Source organism: Daphnia pulicaria, chromosome 1 (genome assembly GCF_021234035.1).
Source record: "Daphnia pulicaria isolate SC F1-1A chromosome 1, SC_F0-13Bv2, whole genome shotgun sequence".
NCBI classification, from domain to species: Eukaryota; Metazoa; Arthropoda; class Branchiopoda; order Diplostraca; family Daphniidae; genus Daphnia; species Daphnia pulicaria.
In genome coordinates, this window is record NC_060913.1 from 23,765,753 (window position 1) to 23,785,233 (window position 19,481).

Sequence of the window (19,481 nt, forward strand, 5' to 3'; positions counted from 1 at the left end):
ATTCTTTTCTTCTTTGATAACACGAAAACTGTTTAGAACTGCCGTTCATCGATTCATACATATTTTGGCACTCGAGCCTAATTTCAATTTCTCCCCGGCTTTGATCGTGACCTTTTTTTATCAATCAATAATCAAAAATTTATGTAGAGCTCATTGATGTTTAATTGACGAAGTGTAATTAACCAAAGGGAATTCCTGATTTCCTTAAGAGTTTCCAAAAGGAATCATCTCTGAAAATCATCCAGTAATGTGGTTTGTCATCATTAGTTGGGGTGTGAAATGTAGCGGGGAACCAAAAGAAGAAAAGCAAAGAGTGAGGAGATTTCTACTGCAGATAAATATCAGGATTTGTGTGCTGTTGCCGACTCTAGTAGACGCGTTGAAGCCAGTCCACCACCTTCTGGTAATTTTGTCTCATCCAGTTGAGATTGTTCTTGGCCCGGTCGATCGCCTGTTGAGTAGCTCGTTCCGCACCACTAAGCTCTTCACTCCTGTCCTCCCGGAACTGAATAAACTATTGCGTACATGAAACAGGAAATTTAGCATTGATCAGTCAGTCATTTTTGCAACTTGATTTACTTCTTTCAGTTCAAGTTCGGTGTTGAACGACTTCGCCACTGCTTTGATAATGTAAGAAAAGAAATTGGTCGGAACCCTACATCAGAGAGGGTATCAATCAAACAAATTATTTAGGATGAAGGATACAGGCAGTAGTAATCAAGCACTTACACTTTACGCAATTCCGTCCACTTTTCACGAATGAAGTTGAAAGTCATGTAGCGACCCAGTGAATTGGAAGCAACTTGGCTGATGACGCGACCAGCGTCTTGTTTTCGGATTCCTGAGGTCGGGTTGAGACTCATCTCCAACATCCTATACCAAAACAAGAATTTGTCATCAAAGAATTGAAAAATCAAATCAAATTAAAAATTCTATTTTAAAGCTGATTTTACTTAGCTAAAATCCAGGGCTTTTCTGAACACGACATGGAAGTAAGAAGAACATCTCGTTCGCTGGCCACATTGCTGGCCATGTAGCGGTTCAAAGCGAATTCCCATTCAACTTCGTCGCCTTCCGCGATGGCTGTGCACGCCACAGTGCCTTTCAGGTTAGGTGAAATAATACTTCAAAAAAAGGAAACAAAAAGCTGTAAGTAAATTAAGACTAGATTACTAAAAAAATCTGATTTACTCAATATTCTCAGGATCGGCCATCCACTGAGCGTAGGAATTGACAGCTCGGCTGATGCAGTCCTTGTTGCCTATGGAACAAGCCCACGAAACGGCCTTGGTACGCAATTTGGTCAATAGAAGATCCTCGCCGACCTTTTGGTCGAACCCCACCAGGTTGTACAGCGGCATGATGATTGTGCGGAAATGTTTCTTCAGCAACCCGTATCCGGAAGTGCGAGACATCATTGAGGAAATGTAATTCATGCCCGCTAGGGCGGCATCCCACGGAACGTAATCGGCTTCGTGTTCCAGGTAACGCGTCAGGTTCAGCGCAGTTTCGTAATCCAGCAGGCCGGCTTCGGCCAAATTAAGTGAATCGTCCATAATTTGAGCTCGGTTGATGGCGGAAATGGCCAAGTGGTTGGTCATCAGCTGCTGGCCAATCATCTGCCAATTTTTCGAATCATAGTTGATGCGATAATAACCTGCAATTATAATGCGCGTTAATAGTGAAACTGGCCGAATCATGTTAAACACAGAAACTTACCCGTCTGGTCAACGTTGAAAATGACCCATTGATTTTTATCGGCTGGAATGCTCAGTTCGTGTTTCTTGCTAGTCTGTCCGTCAGCTAACCAGGTGGATCCTAACGTCTGGAAGTCTGTCGTGTAGGTTAGTGGTACCCACCAAAGGTAAACCGTTTTGTCCTGGCTGCTGGCGTTGGAGCGTTGCATCAAGAAGCGTTCCTATATTCTCCATTGGATACACATTTTATTGTCTGTCAAAATCTGATATTCCTTATGTGTTACCTGGCTGAGGAAAACGGAATTGTTTTCGTATTCTCGAGTCACCGTGACGACCGGGAAACCTGCAACAACACCATTTAAACAAGAAAATTAGATTGAGGCACATTCGAGAGCTTCAGTACGCCAAATTACCCATTTTTAAAGTCCAGGTGTCCATGATTTGTTTCACGTCGGTGGGCAGTGGGACCTTGTCGACTTTCGCTTGTTTAGTTAGCGCGTCCCAAAGATCATCTTGAACGGCGTTACCGTATTGGCTGTTGGCGACAAACGGAATCAGCTCAAGAAGGTCTTAAACAGCGAGCAGGGTATTATTACGCTATTAGGCATCTTACCGTGATTTTAAATAGTTTGAAAGTCCTTGTCTGAAGGTTTTTTCACCGAGGAAAGCGGCCAACATCCGGATGATGGTGGCACCTTTTCCATAAGAAATGCGGTCGAAAATTTCGTGGATTTCATTCGGATGGTGAACGACGACGCTGATGGGGTGACTTGATTCAAGGGCGTCCAAGCTCATCACGTTCTGCAGTTCGCTAGTCACGAACTGCTGCAGCCATTTCAGCCCTGGTTCGACATGTTGGGCGCCGAGGTACTCTGCATCAATAAATTAAAACATTCAATACTTATTGAACCAAGATATTTAGCAAATGAATTGCAAATTAAAATAAAACCTGCGTAGCTTGCAAAACCCTCGTTCAACCACAAGTCCGTCCACCTTTTAAATGATTAAGTAAAAAAAGAAAACACAGTGGTGATTGTATTCGAGAAATAATTCAAATGGCAACTATCCAATCCTTACCAGTCCATTGTGACGAGATTTCCGAACCACTGATGAGCCAATTCGTGGGCGATTACCTCGCACACTCTTTCTTTGTTGGTAACCGACGATTTCTTTTCATCGTACAGCAGCGCAGTTTCTCTGAATAACCAAAAAAAAGAAATGAACATTATTATGTTTTCAAAATGCCAAAGAATTGTCTTAATTTAAAAACCTGTAAGTAATCAATCCCCAATTTTCCATGGCACCTGAACTCGGAAAAATGCAAGCGAATCTCAGTTAATAAAACCCAAAGCAGAGTCAAAACGAAATTGAATGAAATGAAAAAGACCTGAAGCAAAGTCGGGAATGGCAATCATATCCTGCTTGGGCAACGGAAATGGAATCTGGAAATAGTCTTCAAAGAAAGTTTGAATTTTCGGCCCAATTTCGCTCGCGTACCTTTGAGAGATCACACAAATGAGATTATTATTTCAAATTCAGGAGCGAAAATTTGATTAGTGAACATAAGGAGGAAAGAAAACTCACTGGGTTTGGTTGCGAGCCGAAGGGCGTGCGTAAATGTTGAACTTCCACGTTGCGTTGCCGACGTCGGCCTCGACTTGCGTAAAATTGGCCACAATGAAGGCGACCAGGTAAGTCGACATGGGGACCGAAGGAGCGAAATGGTCCCAATAAAATTCTTCCATGCCTTCCCTGTCAAGCCAAATATTAAAAAAGGATATTAAGAATCATTTTAAGGCGTGAATGCATGTGAAACTGCCGTTAAACTGAGATACAATCACCAATACGGATGCCAATTGAACATGAAATTGTTAAATAATAAGATAATAATGTCTAGATATTTTATGAGATGATGCACGACTTGCATTTGTGTTGTCTTGATCAGCGGCATGTTGGAAAGAGCAGTCATATCGCGATGACGACCCAAAGTGACGGTGAAAGTTGCCTTCATGTTGGGTTCGTCGAAGCACGGGAAAGCTCGGCGGGCATCCGTCGGCTCCATTTGAGACACGGCCATGGACCTGATGTCGAAGAGTAATTTATATCGACGCTTTCGAGGAAATTCGCTCATCAAGGAAATTTGATCAAGTGGGAATTTGATTGGATCGGGTGAGAGAGGCTGCAGACAATTAATCAGGTAACTTAGTTTGCGTGTTTTTACTTTTCAACTCCATCCTCCTTATAAGTAGAACGGTACAAGCCCCGCAGCTGATCGGTCAGGTTGCCAACGAAATTCATCGACAACGTGTAGTTGGCGCCTTTGGCCAGCTTGTCCTTATCTTTGAGACGAATGATGAGAAACTCCATATCCCTATCATAATGGATCCCGTCGCTAGCAACCGTCAGGGTTTTTCCAGCTGGTTTTCCCTGTTCAATCACCTGGGAAAGAAAACAAAATGCTCCAATTAACCTTCATCCCCTGCTGGATATATACTGGGCCGTAAATACCTTGACGGATTGTGGATCGACGACAATGTCAGCACTGTGGAGGACTATGCGGTCCGTTTCCATTTGGCATTGCAGGTCGATAGACACTTGACCCAGAATGGAAAAGTTGCCTTTCTCCAAGACGGGGAAGAGTCGGACATCATAGTGAATAGGCAGGACGGTCCGTGGCAAACGGACGTCCTTCTTGCTGGTGGTGTCGTGCTGAGGCTGGTCTTTCTTGTCGCTACCAGACGAAGCGGGAGCAGTGGCTTTATTGGTGGTGGCCTCGGGATCGGGATCGGACGAAAAAGAGGCCAATTGACCACCCACAGCATAAGCAGGTGGAACGGCAGCTGGAACAGCGACGGACCAGGCTGGGTAATAGACACCATGGATGTGGTAGAATTGCTCAGCAGCTTCCAGATCCTGGGCCTCCATGGCGAAGACGCAAGCGGCCAAAGTCGCCAAAACCCAACAAAGGGGCTGGAATAATAAAATGCGATTGCACAATTTAAATCTTTGGTAAGAAGAGAATATTAAATTGGAATATTTACCATTGACTTGTACATGTTGAGGATGAGAGTTGCTGCTGGGCTGATACTTGGCGATCAAGTGTGTCTTTTTCATGTTTCGGCTGGGTCAATTTAGACCTCCGAAAATTGCTGTCCGAATCCGCATGACAATCCTTCCCTAGATATGGGCCACACCCAAAGTCCCATCCCTACAGGTACATTCACATGAGCCAGCAACTGGTTTCTCATCTCGCTCGCATATCTTTTTTCTTTCTGACTTTGGTGTATGACCGATGCACGACATTGAATTGATTCTTCGACATATAGGAAGATCGAGGAAGATTGGTGGTGGCTGGGTTTTCCAACAGTTCCCCGGTTACGGACATTGGCCTTGAAATTAATATCAAAACATTTCGCTAGTCATTTTGGAAAAGGAATCGCGCGCGGATTGTAGGCTATAAGGGCGTTGGCCACTCTTGGCCATGGCGGCGGTTGTTGCACCTTCAGCAGAAGAGTTCGCAATTTCAAGCCAGTCCCGGCCAGTCCCAACAACATTACTATTTATGGGCCTTTCTTGAATTTTCCAGTTAAATTGACTCATGCGTGCTTTCATTGTTATCTCTAACTGTGGACGACTCGATCGTGTGCTGCTGTTCTATCTCGACACCCCCTCCTGTCGCTCTCCAACGATCGCGAAACTTCTTTCTTTTCTGAAAAAAACAAAACAAAACAAAAAATAACAGCATAAACAGGTTCCAAAGAAAAATATCATCAAAATAACGGTAACGGGTTTCTCTGGTTGTCATCCCTCGCTTTTCATATCCCAAATTGGAATCTCTTCTAAAATTTTCTTGTGTTTTTAAAAATAATAATAACAATAGTCAGAATGAGACGTTCATCACCTATAGACAAGTTTCTATATCGGGAGCGCCAACGAACAGGTGCAATCGAGTTCATTAAAATTTATTAGAACCAAAATAAATCAGTAAATAACGATATCAAGTAAATTACTTTCCTACAATGTCGTTGCTTTTGGTCACAACATTTTTCTGTTTCTGACCTGTGTGCCGTGGAAAAGCGCAAGAACGGGGACGGTTGCGGCTAGGGAAATCCCATGACAATACACAAGAGCAGGTTTTATTCCATTAAAAACACCAAAAATTGAATTATCTGCTGTTTGTCCCCTGATTCCCCATGATGAAACATCTCGACTGACGGTGCGGGTACGCAGCAAATGCTTGAATGCTATTGCGGAATTGGGAAATTATTGACGCAATCAACTTCATCAACTTAATTTCTAAATTTTACATTTTAGGAAATAAGAAAAACAGATATTACAAAGAAATAAGCTATATACCAGTTACCAGTGGCCTGGTAGAAATATAATTGCAATAATACATTTGATTACAATAATAGTAATCAAATGTAATCGGCAATACTTTTGATATCAGCAAATAAAGTTAAACGCAATTCAAAGATCTAATTCTGTAATTGGCAGTTATGGCACCGATTGAGGTGACTTGAGATGGATTTGCATGTTCACTTTAGATGAGGAGGAAAGTCCAATAACAAAGGGTCAAATGGAAAGCAATTGACAAAAACAGAAAGGAAGAAAATGGATATCAGCCCAACTACAAGTGTGCAGCCCAATCACATTCCTGCCAAACGATTTGGTGTACGGCGCACGTCTTCTGATGAGCTGGCTATGGAAATGTATGGAGACGAATTTCAAAGCTAAGCGCCTAAGCCTTTTCCAGTCCCGCAATAAACTCGCTAGAATCCTGTATTGTAGCAGATGGATGATGTGGATGTACCCACTACCAAATGAGACACTGAACGACCGAATTGCAAATCACTTTGGGTTACAAGAAAGAAAAGGCATCGACCATTACTCATCAAAGCTTTCAAAGGAAAAGAATTTAAGTAAGCCTAAGCAAGGTTCATTTTAAAAAAATAATCAAACAGGTATTAGACGGGAACAGATGATGTTTTTCAAACACTTTGAAGGGTAAAAATGAAGCTCAAATAAATACGGTACGTAATTTGCAATTTAGGTATCGTCCTAATAGTGTTGCATAAAATGCAGACAAGCAAATTTGTGGTCGCGATTCGATTGGATCGGGAAAACTTGAAAGGTGTTCTTCTATGATATTTCCGGACATTTCACTGTTTACTGTTGGACATTCTCGAAAGACATAACTAGTTTCTGTTGGTCGATTAAAATTGATTTACTTGGGTGAGTTTCTGCAATTTGACGAGGATGGAATTCAAGTTGACTTGGAACTGTTTTGAAATAAAAATCAACATAGACGCACAAAGACGCTACCACAAAGAAGCCAAATTTTTCTTTAAAAAAATTACTTAATAACTGTCGAAAGTTGAATGTATGAAGAAGAAACCGAATTTCAACACACTGATGGCCTGGCACTTTAGAGTTTAGAAAGAAAAGCGACTGACACAAATAAATTCGCAGGCATCAATCACAATTTAGGAGGACATTTCCGTGCTTATGTTCGTCGCAATCCAATTGACCGAGAAATGAATTGACCAGAGAATGACACAACAACAAAAGTCCGAAACTAAAATATCAAGGAATAATTTGCAATCTCTGTTTGCACTTGACAAGACAAGTAAAATGCAGCAGGCTGGAAATCGGTGTGGGCCTGTGGGGTGTGCCATCGAATGGGTACGACATGAGCGCCACCAACAGCGGGGCCGAACAACTCGGGCATAAGCTTACGTCAACGATTACGTCTTAACGTTTACGTCGATTAAGTCGCAATCAAACGATATCAATACATTGCAAAATTTTTTGTTAAAATTTTACCAAAATAAAATAATTAGAAGATAATGATATGTAAGGTAAGAATAAAAAAGTTCCTTCAACTTATTGCTTTTGATTTCATGGCATCTATGCTTTCATCACAATTTATTTTTGAAAAAGTAAATTGAATATATTAGATAGTTTCTTATTCATACACACTTGTTAGACCTATTATGAAACAAAACCGATTGAAATTCAGTGTGCTAAAATTTTACCAGTTTTTATCGTTTGTAATCATGAATCATCGATACAGCAGATTCCATGTTTGGCGATCGTCCGATGAAATAAAAAAATATTACCCTTTTAAATTTATTATCATGGAGGAGGAGCGGGTGTAATGGATAAGGCGTCGCATCACGAATTAATATGATGCACCTTGATACCAGAGTCCGAACCCCCTGGTGAGCAATGTTAGTTTCTCACACACCCGCTATGGCGCCACTGTGATGTGATTCGGAGATCGAATAATCTGTGAATTAAGACAAGGTAGCGGGTATAGGTAAGTATAGTAACGGTAAGTTAAGCAATTCTTCATAAATCAAAAATTTCCCACTCTACCATATTCTCCGACAACGCCCCGATTACGTATAAGCCATTACGCATGTTGCTAAACGAAATGCACATGTTATAAGATAGCGCACTAGCGAAGCAGCTAAATGCGTGTATGTAACTCGAAGGTTTTAAGGACTAATAATTTAAATAGGATCTAGGAAGCAACTTCCCGCCCCAATTTACGGACTAAATAGGGCATGGCCACCGGGTGGCCCCTTTTTTTCGTTCTTAACAAACTAAAAAAGGTATTGATGATGTCGAATGTAAGCAAATGTAAGCTCAATAACACAAAAGAATTAGAACAGAAAATGATTAGAAAGAGGGGGGTATGAAATAAACTAACCTGAGTTACTAAGGTATACATGCAATAGTAGCTACCAGCTTTATTTAAGGATCAGAGTATGGCGATACTGAAATCAAGCGTTGTTTTTTTAGGCAGAAACCGCCTTTCGATGGTAATACGTATTTAGTCCGTTCAAACTCAGGGGGGATCTCTGCAGGGATGTATAATATGTTTTAAACAATGGGAATCGAACAGTTCAGTGGGCATTGGTCAACTAAATTTTTTTCTTGAATTCTTTGAACTATGTACCATACAGCAAAATAATACCAAGAATATCTAAAGAAAATGACAGTGAAACAATTTAGCACAAAAGAATTTTCAACCCATGAAAAACCGCCAGGTTAGCGCAGATAGCTGTAATTTCATGGTTTAAGAACTCTTAACATGCTCGTTCAACAGTCGTTCAACATTTCGGAAGTAAACGCCGTTTTTGTCGCCGTTATCGGCAGCACCATGAAAACGGAGTGACAACAAGAATTTAGTAATCAAAATTCGTAATTTATAAAAAAAAAAGAGTCGTAATCAGGTTACAACAGCTATTTCTTCATTTTGAAAAGCTGGTACAACAAGTTATAAGTATCAATTCTTTAAAAATCGCTAACAGTGTTGGTGGTTACGCATTTATGTTCGGAATTTTTTCATTCGAAAATATTTAACTTGTGCTCAAGGAAATATTTTTGTACATTACATTATTAAGAATTAAACATCTTACTGCTTATGGTATTGATCAGTGAAACTGAAATATACGATTATTGAACTCTTGGTTCAAAAATTTTTGAAATATACACGGTGTTATCTTCTATTTGTAGATAGCTAAGGCCAACAGTTCAAATAAAGATGATTTTACTTATAAATAAAACGACCGACGATTGCCTCATCGCAATAATTTACAAGCTTATTGAGCGCATACATGTCTAGATTAACTATAACACAATGTGACCTCGTTCAATCACATGTAATCAACGTGATGGACTGTAAAGAAACGGGCGCATACCTATTCGTAAATCAAACGTCAAAGTCCGAACAATCGCACCATTCCCTTTTTTATGGTTATATCCGTGTGTACTACTTGCTTGCTTATCGACGTTTGGCTCAGTACGGGGCTACTATAAATGAAGAAATGAGTGTACCAGTCGTTTCAGGAGATCTGCACTGTTCCCCAACAGAAGTTCACCATGAAGTTCCTAGCTCTTTTAACGGTTTGCGCCATTGGTGCTCTACAAATTGATGCATATGCAGGTAAATAAAAAATGTAGTAAAACGTAATTCATTTCATTTTATACTCACAAATTCTATCAATAGTTGAAAGGGCAACAGTCACCGATGCTGAGCTCCAGGCTCTTTCCCAGCAGCTCCACATCGATGACGTTAACGCTGTCCAGGGTATTGTCCTTAACATGCAATCAACCACGACATCCGGAAGCACCACAGACAAAGCTCCACTACCGTTAGTCATTATTCGTATTATTATTTTTTAAATGTACTTGTGTCACTTTGTTTATTATTACCTCTTTTTAGGCTATTTACGAGCGTTCCGGCTGATGCCTTCTCCGGACCGACCATCAGCGCTCTGTTGGCTCTTTTCGACAATTACGACGAGAACTGCAAAGTGACTGAAGTGATCACAGCTGCAGAACAGACCGAAAACGATGCTTTCTTGGACGCTATTCTGGCCACTAGTGTTTTTCAACAAGCCCACGAATTCCTTGTTTCCAAAGGTATTAACTTAATTCATTAAAAAATTCTAGATAATATTTTATTGGTTACCAAAAACAATCAGGATTGGCTGATGCGGATATCGCCGTCTTCAAGGAGTACTTGCGTCTCATCTGGATGGGCCAATACAATCGCGGTGGGGGAATTGAAGGCTCTTCCGGACTGGAACACGTCTTCCTGGGAGAAAAGAACGGAAACAGCATTTCCGGATACCACGGATGGATCAAGTATTATCGCGACGAATTGGCCGGAAAGATGAACTACCTGGGCTACATGACCAAAATCGATTTGGGCGTGGTTAGTATTTCAATTATGAAGACAGTGTACAAAAGTTATTTGAAAACGATAAAATTATTAATTTCAATTCGGTTGGTTATTTATTTACCTAGAGCTCCGTCGTTGAAATGCCCATGAACTGGGACGGCATTTACAAATCAATCAGTTCCATCTCTGTGTCTGGCAGCCCCGAAATCGAATTGGCCCTGGCCACCGTCTGCTTCCTGTCCAGACCCAACGCCAAGTGCCCACTCCTCGGCGCTGATGGCACACCCTACGCTTACCAAACTTACACTTTGGCGTATAATGGAAATACCTATGTTGGCAGCGCATACCCTACCTATTAAATTTAATTTACCCACTGACCAAAATCCAAACTATCATCACCTGCCGGTATTGAAAATTTATGCAAGCTTTCGCCATTGGCTTATCTTCAAGAAATATACTAGTATGCTTATTGCTATAATATGTTAAATTGTTAAATTAGGTAATAAGAGCGGATAGGAACGAAATATGTTCAAGAAATAACAGATAAAGTAACTCTACTAACTACTAACTAAGTACTTTTTAAGGCGAAATAAAAAAAGAAAACCAATGAAACCTAAATTTAAAGAATACGGGGAAAAAGGGAACTTAGTCAAACTTAGTTTCTCTATTTATGCTTGGTTCAAATCACCCTCCCCGATAGCTCAAATACACACAGCAAAGACACTAATATAAGCATTTATCACCTCCCAAAAGGAAACACGAAAGTTTCTTTTACTTCATCACTGACGTATAAATTTGCCGTATAAACACGTCACGTCAGCAAGGGCAAAAGCGATACGAAAGTAAGCGGCATCCTTACCAATTTAACCAATAATATATGATGAGATGAGAAGACGAGGTGAGAAGACGTGGTGAAAAGACGCGGTCAAGAGACGTGGTGAAAAGACGTGATGAAAAGTGAAGATGGGATGAGCGAAAATCAGAGCGATGAGTATTTGACAGGAGAGTTTTTATACTATCACGCTTTTATACTATCAACAACTACTAACCTCCTTAATGTTCACTTTTCAATTTTAATTTAACTGGGAATAAAATCGTGGTGACCATAAATATCGACCTTTTTCAATTGTAATCGAAGCCAAAAAAATTTAAGGGAATGTTAAGATAATTCTGGAAATAGATGAAAACCGTAAGTTACTTTTGAATCGATACATGTGCAAACTGCATGAGCAATCTGCTACACTTTCTACGAAGTTCCGAGTAAATCGACAATGGTAGATAGAATGGTACCTGGAACTTAATTAGTAATACTTCTTGGCAAAACTTATAAATAGCCGGAAAATAAAAACGTAAACCAAACACTGAAAATGAAGAATTCTCCTCGACTATACTAAGTCAAGCGATAAAATTTTAATACCCAGGTAGCAGATACAAGAGAACACTAATATACTAAACGGAATTAGAATAGTCAAATGGTTGGTTCCATAAGATTTTGCCGCCAGCCTTGTGATACTGAGATATATGAGCCTTTAACCCAAAAAGACCGAAGACCTTCCCGCAATACTTGAGATACGATACATCGGCAGGGATATAAAGACTTTGCATTTTCCTGAAAATGATCAATGGTGATGTTAAACATATGAAACCCGATTACGATTAAGATAATAGTATCATCAAATATGACTTGCCCAATTCCGTATCGATACATGAGGCGGTACGCACCCCAATCGTCCTTAAAACCGCTTGCGTTCCGCTCCTTGTTGTCCTACCACGTCGATATGTTGGCCAAACAACAGATAAATAAACACAATGAGCTTACAAGGGCAAAATATAAAAACTATGCTTCGAACTAAAGAAAACTGATAAAAAATTATAATTGAAAAACTCACGGATCAACGATGCCTGATGTTGAGAGTTCTTAACAGTGTTGATACTGAGCAAAATTATGTGTCCCACCATTTCGAGATGTTTTATCTTGTGCCACTTAATAAATGTAGGAAGTAATTCGTATGCATACTGGACAGCTTTGAGGGAAGGGTTGCTTTCCATCGATCCTTCAATGTCTTCCCAGACGCAAACTGCCATTTTAGAAGCGCTCCACAAGTATTCGAAGCATTCGATGGCTTGAGAACGCTTTTCAAACTTCACAGAATCACGAATTTCAATCGTGGTGGAAGCGGAAAGTTCTAGTAAACGCTCCAGTAGAGAAAGAACCCCATAAAGGGTCGTTGATGGAGAAATTTGCGCCCTTAGTTGGCGAGCCTCTTCCTGGATTGAGTTTAGCCGATGAGATGGAGTAGCCCCAACTGGCCGCGATTGGCTTGACGATGGTGGGTGTACATCTGGAGGCTCAACTCCCACGACAGATGAAGGGGAACTACTGTCATCGCTTCTCACTTCCATGTCTACAACATTTTCTAAATCAGTGATGTTCTCCTGTCTTGATCTGTAATGTAATGCTGAATGGGGTTCCGGTCTTGCCACGTATTCTATTTGAAGATCAGGTGGGTCTTGCTCTATGGAATGTGAAATACATGTAAAAAAACTGACTGACAAAAATATTTAATAAAATTGATTAAAATGAAGATCACCTTTAATTTCATTTTCATCATTTCTACTGAACCCTATCGGTTCCTCCTCGACATCCGTCCGTTCACGGTTTTCGCTGCTAAGAGTAGAACTACACAATTGACGAATGAGCATCATCTTCAGATGAATTAATTTTGGCAGATTTTTTTAAAAATACGACTTACTTGTCAATCACCGTCGAAGACGACGACTGTTCGTCATCTGATTCATGCATTTTCATGTGTTTCATTAAAATAGCCATTCGTGCTGCAGAATATTTGCAGAGAGTGCATTTGAATTCCTTGGTATGCATATTTCGGTGACGAAGGAGAGTGGACGGATATTTAAAGTTTAGATCACACATATCGCATTGATACCTGTTTGAAGTGGTGCTATAAAATGCAAATCAGTAAACTGTTTCAAAGCTGCTAATAGACTGTTTATTACCTTTGGTGATGCCGTGTTGCGGCGTTTTGTTTCAGGGACTTGTTTTTGACAAAAACGCTGCCATACTGCATATACTTGGACCTTTTCCCGTGTTTGTGTTTCATGTGGTTTGTCAGACCATTTTTGTAGTTGGTTTCGTATTTGCAGAGGATACACTTGAATTCCTTGGAATCACCGTGGACAAAGTTCTGATGATTTTTTAGTACAAATTTGGAAGTAAAATTTTTATCACAGTCAGGACATTTGTATCTGAAATTTACGATAGTTAATAATTTGTCAAAATCAGTTCACATTCAATTTTAAAGCAAATAATTTCGACTTACTTATGAAGATGACTTGTAGAGATGTGGTTTTTAAGGTCCTCTTTACTGGTAAAACTGATACCGCAACACTCTTTATCTCCGATAGTCTTATCGTGGACTTTCTTATAGTGTTCTTTTAACCTGTGCCGCAAATCGTTGCTGTAGGGACATAGTGAGCAGGCGAAAGAGCCTTTTTCTTGGACTAAACGCCACTTGTGTCTCCTCCCAACTTTTGGCATTCTATCCATTTGATGTCACCAAAACCGAAATCTGTTGGCTCGGCTGAGCTAGGATGTAAAACAAGCAATTAGATATTTGTACTTGGAATCTTAGTCAATATCAATTTCAGTGACACATTTAATTGTTATAATAGCATTGATATAAACTAGAGGGTATAGAGGGATCAGACTTACACTAAGTTTCAAATGTTGTATAGCTGAATTCCAAACAGCGATATTTGGCCAAAGTTAATCAAGTTTACTTTCCTATTTTTTCACACACAATTTCAAACTGGAAAAACTCCCTGCCTACATACTTTTTGTCTCAGAGTTAGAACATGATCTTAATTGATGGGGTCATCTTGCAAGCATCACAAAAGGTAATTAACAGATTATTAGCTGCTTTGAGCCTTTGAAAACAGTTAACTGATTTGCATTTTGAAGCACCACTTCAAACAGGTATAAAAATATCAAAGCGATATGTGTGATCTAAACTTTAAATATCCGTCTACTGTCCTTAATCACCAAAATATGCATACCAAGGAATTCAAATGCACTCTCTGCAAATATGTCTCTTAAAAAACCACATGCACAACTTCACCACCTACAGTACACAACTACACAAAATATATTAATTACTTAATTTTGATGGCCCGGTTAATTCGGTTTACTTTTAGCCAAATACTGACTGTGCTGACTAAAGACATAATTTGTTGTTAACTTACCTTATGGTCTTCAGACGATAATAAGCATGGGCGACAGTTTTCTATTTGTGAGCCCAAAAAAGCTTCCACACGTTAATAAGATAAGCTTCAACGGTACTTTAAATTTATTCTTCCGCTATTTTTCTGGTAAAAAATTTTATTTTTGAACTTCTGGAAATGAAATTTTGGAATTTCTTTTGTTTGTGATTCGATTAACTTCATTCATCAATCATCATGACAGACTAACAGCTGTCAGCTGAAGCAGTGTTGTCAATTGCCGAAATAAGTTTCAATTTTTTATTCAGTCATGATTCAGTTTCAGTCTACATTCTTCAAATTAAAATTAGCTAATTTAAAGTCATCTGTATTCGCCAAATGAACTAACAAATCCAAATGAACTCAAGGAAAAAGGACGAAAATAAGAAGATAAAGTAATCAATGTAACAATAAGCGCTAAAAGAGGAGGAGAAGAGCAATGGCCGAAAAAGAAACAATTTATACGAACATTACCTAGATAAGGTTATCTTAACACGTTTGGCATCGCACTATTTTAATAAACTGACCTTTTAAGTCAACTATAGAGTACATTTATTTTTCGTTTTTACGGTCAGTGACTTTTCCAAAATCCAGATTCTGACACTCCCTCCCTCCCTAGCACACCACTTTCTCTATCATCGTCTGTGTTCACTTTTGAACAGATATATCCAATTACTGCAGTTTAAGGTGTCTTTTTTCCCTAGTATATAAAAAGACAGACTTTTTTAGAAAAGAGCACAGTTCCTACCATCTCCTCGGTGACAACTGACAAGTTCAAACTTCACTCAGTAATGCACAACAATTTTCTTGGCTCCATTTTTCAGTACACCCTGAATTCTATTTTATTTTACATTAGGTATTAAACAGAAAAGGAAAAGTTCGAGAAAGTATTTACCATGGCACCCAAATCATTTCAAATCCGCTGGTTCTTTTGGATGCTGGTCGCAGGCGTCGCTTGGGTGTCATCAGCCGAAGAAAATCAAGTCCGTCAGTACAATTATGGTGACAACGGGCAAACTATTTGGATGTGGAACTGTGACTGGATAAATAACGACATCGCCCAAAAGCCAAGCTCCGCAGACCAGTGCGGAGGCGTCTGCATTGCTAACCCCAATTGCAACCATTTTACATGGACCAATGGCGTTTGTTACATGAAGAGAGCCAAACTCCCAACCGAAAATAGAAGAGTCAATGGCATTTGTGGATGGGTCTTGAGTCGTGCACATTGGTCTAGCTAAATGTCAACAAATGTTTTTTGTTTCGTGAAGGGAAAATACATGTGCTGTTACTGTAAAAATAATTAAGTATTGCACCTTCAGTATTTACGGCGAATGTTTAAAAAAAAGAAGAAAAAACAAATTTTTAAAAGACTTTTTGTAATTCATCGATAGCTTCAAACGTATTACATTGAAGACAAAAAGAAATTAATTGTACGATCAGAACTTTTCTCGGTTTAAGTTTACGGCGGTTTCTTCTAATTCATCCGGTTGTCAGAGGCAGAAGCCGAGTTCGTGCGGATTTCAGCAGGTTCCAGGCCATTAGTCTCTGAATCCGGGCCCGACTCGTCCGTAGAAGTGTCCGTGTTGCTCTCAGGTTTCAACGTCTGTGTCGCTGCATCCGATTTCTGTATTTTCACGTCCGGTTGTTGAGGGACTTTGGGTGGAGTTGCCGCTCGTTCCAGAGCCTCGAAGCAGGTCAGCAATTGTCTCTGTCGGGTCGGGGTAATCGAATCACAATTTTCTCCGGGTTCAGCGATGAGCAGCGTCGTCAGGAAGAGGCAGAGTTGCTTAACCGATTCTTCAGTGACTCCGGTCTCGAGACGGTGGACCAGAGTCTCGGCACAGTCTGTGATCCAACCGTCCGGCACTCCGGGCATATCTCTCTTGAAAATGGCGAATATTACTCAATAAAAAAATAGTTTAAACAGTTCAATATTGAATAAGAAAACTTTTATTTTAATGCTATATGTCAGTGTCAATGATTACATCACCAACACTGTCCTCAGATTGTGGCGCCATCTACCTATTACGTAATTACAATATTGGTCTGACGACTGAAAAATGTCAAAGCTTACATAACTAACTTACACCACCGCCACGGCCGACCGTCTGCTGCTGCTGTTGGTGGAACGGAGAGGAGGCGATGAGACAGGCGGCCACTCCGAGCGTCTTGGCGTCGCTGGACGTCCAGGCGTCGCAGTACGAGTCAAGTTGGCGTTGGCAGCTGGGTCCGTCGCCGTGCCAGAGAATGTCGTTGAAGATGCTGCGGTTGTTGAAACTGTAAATGTCGTGTCGCAGCTGACGGGCAGGGGATAATTCGCTGGCCCTCCCGCCGCGGAACAGATCGTTCCACGTCCGGAATAACATCTCACCCTAGTCGAAAAGGAATAATAATATGAAAGTAAAAAAAGAAGAAGATGAAAGGATGTACCCTCATACCCTGAGGTTGATGACTGGATACCCACGGTCGCCCACGGTAGGGAGGACGGACAATTTTCTCAAGTTTCTGGACAAGCGAGGCCAAAAAGGCTCGATAAGTTCCCTGGAAAGAAACTCAGAAGTTGAAGAAAAGAAAACTACTACAGAAGAGCAGGTTTTATTCCATTAAAAACCAAAAATTGAATTAGTATCTGCTGTTTTTTAAATTTCGTTTTCGCCCTAATCTCCCATGATGAAACATCAGTGCTATTGCGGAATTGTGGAATTACAACACACTGGCCCGGTATTTTAGAAATAAAAGCGATTGAAACAAATATTAAAATTCGCAGGCATCAATCAAAATTGGAGGACATTTCCGTGCTGATGTTCGTCGCAATTGACAATTTGTATAACATAGACTTATGCTAGTCGATAAATTTAATTCTCGTAAAACCAGTAAACTCAATACGTTAAATAGTTTCTTACTCATACACACTTGTTAGACCTATTCGAACTTCGAAGACTACGAAACCAAACCGATTGATATATAGTGTGTTAAAATTTTACCAGTATTTTTAAATCATCGATTAACCAGATTTCGTTTTTGGCGATCGTCCAATGAAATTAAAAATATTACATTTTTAAAATTATTAACATTGTGGAAGAGTGGGTGTATCGGATAAGGCGTTGACCAGCATCACGAATGAATATAGTGCACCTTTATGCCAGTGTTCGAACCCCCTGGTGAGCATTGTTAGTTCCTCACACACCCGCTACGGCGCCACTGTGATGTGATTCGGAGATCGAATAATCTGTGAATTAAGACAGGGTAGCGGGTATAGGTAGGTATAGTAACGGTAAGTTAAGCATCCTTCATAAATCAAAAATTTCCCACTCTAACCATATTCTCCGACAACGCCCCGATTACGTATAAGCCATTACGCATGTTGTTAAACGAAATGCAAAAGTTATAAGATAGCGCACTAGCGAAGCAGCTAAATGCGTGTATGTAACTCGAAGGTTTTAAGGACTAATAATTTAAATAGGATCTAGGAAGCAACTTCCCGCCCCAATTTACGGACTAAATAGGGTATGGCCACCGGGTGGCGCTTTTTTTTTTGTTCTTAACAAACTAAAAAAGGTTATTGATGATGATGTCAAGTTATTAATGATGTCGAACTTCAATAACACAAAAGAACAAATTGACCCTGCGCAAATTCCCCACACGAACATCGTAGGGTGGAACAGAAGAGGATTAGAAAAAGGAGGGGGTATGAAATTAACTAACCTGATTTACCTGACTTAAGGCAAATATGCAATAGTACCAACATTATATAAGGATGAGAGTATGGCGATACTGAACTCAAGCGTTGTTTTTTAGACTGTGACAGAAACCGCCTTTCGATGGTAATACGTATTTAGTCCGTTCAAACTCAGGGGGATCTCTGCAGGGATGTAGGCCTATAATATGTTTCAAACAATGGGAATCGAACAGTTCAGTGGTCAACTAATTTTTTTTTCTTGAATTCTTTGAACTATGTGCCAAACTGCAAAATAATACTAAGAATATCTAAAAAAAATTACAATGAAACAATTTAGCACAAAATCATTTTTAACTGGTGAAAAACTGCCAGGTTAGCGCAGACAGCTACTGATGCACACAAAGTCACAAACAGCTGGAATTTCTCCTGTAGCCTACCTCATGGTTTAAGAACTCTAACATGCTCGTTCAACAGTCATTCAACATTTCGGAAATAAACGACTTAATTTAAACAAGACGTCACATTTCGGTAATAATTGATTTGTCGCCGTAATCGGCAACACCATGAAAGCAGAATGACAACAAGAATTTTGTAATCAAAATTCGAATTAATGAAAAAAAAGTTGTAATCGGGTAACAACTGCCATTACTTCTTATTGAAAACTTGAAAAGCCGGTAAAACGGGTAAAACAAGTTCCAAGTATCAATTCTTTAAAGTGGCTGAACAGTGTGGGTGGTTACGGATTTTATGTTCGGAATTGTTTCATTCGAAAATATTTAACTTGCGCTCAAGGAAATATTTTTGTACATAACATTATTAATAATTAAACATATCACTACTTATGGGAGAAAAAAGGAACTGACTGTCTTTGTTTCTCTATTTATGCATGATCGGAGCACCTTCCCTGACAACCCATTAATATTTGATGAGATGAGAAGACGAGATGAGAAGACGTGGTGAAAAGAGAAGATGGGATGAGTCGAAATGGGAGTGATGAGTACGGGGGCCGATTTTTTTTTTAAAGATATAAAGTAGACGAAGAGTAGAATAAAGAAACGATATGCGAAATACGGAATTCTTAATGTAACACACAAACCGAAAAATGACTATAACAGACGATACAGCAAGATCA

General features: G+C 39.9%; 3 protein-coding genes across 6 annotated transcripts; 1 reads left to right on the forward strand and 2 right to left on the reverse strand.

The window, feature by feature from the left end:
* Nucleotides 1–153: 153 nt before the first annotated feature.
* LOC124326983 (aminopeptidase N-like) lies at nt 154–7,367 on the reverse strand. The gene is made up of 19 exons (XM_046785738.1): nt 6,929–7,367; nt 4,739–5,406; nt 4,206–4,667; nt 3,919–4,136; nt 3,623–3,778; nt 3,282–3,449; nt 3,085–3,194; nt 2,968–3,001; nt 2,775–2,894; nt 2,647–2,690; nt 2,311–2,569; nt 2,111–2,232; nt 1,982–2,040; nt 1,720–1,918; nt 1,192–1,657; nt 954–1,124; nt 730–873; nt 580–655; nt 154–514 (listed from the first exon to the last, which is right to left on the reverse strand). The coding sequence occupies exons 2-19, from the start codon at nt 4,751–4,753 to the stop codon at nt 368–370; spliced, it is 2,970 nt and encodes a 989-aa protein (XP_046641694.1). The 5' UTR covers nt 4,754–5,406; nt 6,929–7,367; the 3' UTR covers nt 154–367.
* Nucleotides 7,368–9,502: 2,135 nt separating this feature from the next.
* On the forward strand, nt 9,503–11,114 carry LOC124327064 (endoribonuclease CG2145-like). Its single transcript, XM_046785923.1, has 5 exons — nt 9,503–9,654; nt 9,718–9,862; nt 9,934–10,133; nt 10,196–10,428; nt 10,521–11,114. The coding sequence occupies exons 1-5, from the start codon at nt 9,591–9,593 to the stop codon at nt 10,752–10,754; spliced, it is 876 nt and encodes a 291-aa protein (XP_046641879.1). The 5' UTR covers nt 9,503–9,590; the 3' UTR covers nt 10,755–11,114.
* A 345-nt stretch (nt 11,115–11,459) lies between these two features.
* Nucleotides 11,460–14,896, reverse strand: LOC124326990 (transcriptional repressor CTCF-like). 4 transcript variants are annotated; one of them, XM_046785770.1, is made up of 10 exons: nt 14,656–14,896; nt 14,470–14,547; nt 14,126–14,246; nt 13,734–13,999; nt 13,411–13,659; nt 13,149–13,355; nt 12,987–13,075; nt 12,285–12,911; nt 12,084–12,160; nt 11,460–12,004 (listed from the first exon to the last, which is right to left on the reverse strand). In XM_046785770.1, exons 4-9 carry the CDS (start codon nt 13,958–13,960, stop codon nt 12,129–12,131), a joined length of 1,431 nt encoding a protein of 476 aa, XP_046641726.1. In that variant the 5' UTR covers nt 13,961–13,999; nt 14,126–14,246; nt 14,470–14,547; nt 14,656–14,896; the 3' UTR covers nt 11,460–12,004; nt 12,084–12,128. The 4 variants fall into 4 exon arrangements, with proteins under 4 accessions (XP_046641726.1, XP_046641717.1, XP_046641708.1 ...); XM_046785761.1 differs by lacking the exon at nt 14,126–14,246; XM_046785752.1 differs by lacking the exons at nt 14,126–14,246; nt 14,470–14,547.
* Nucleotides 14,897–19,481: the final 4,585 nt, after the last annotated feature.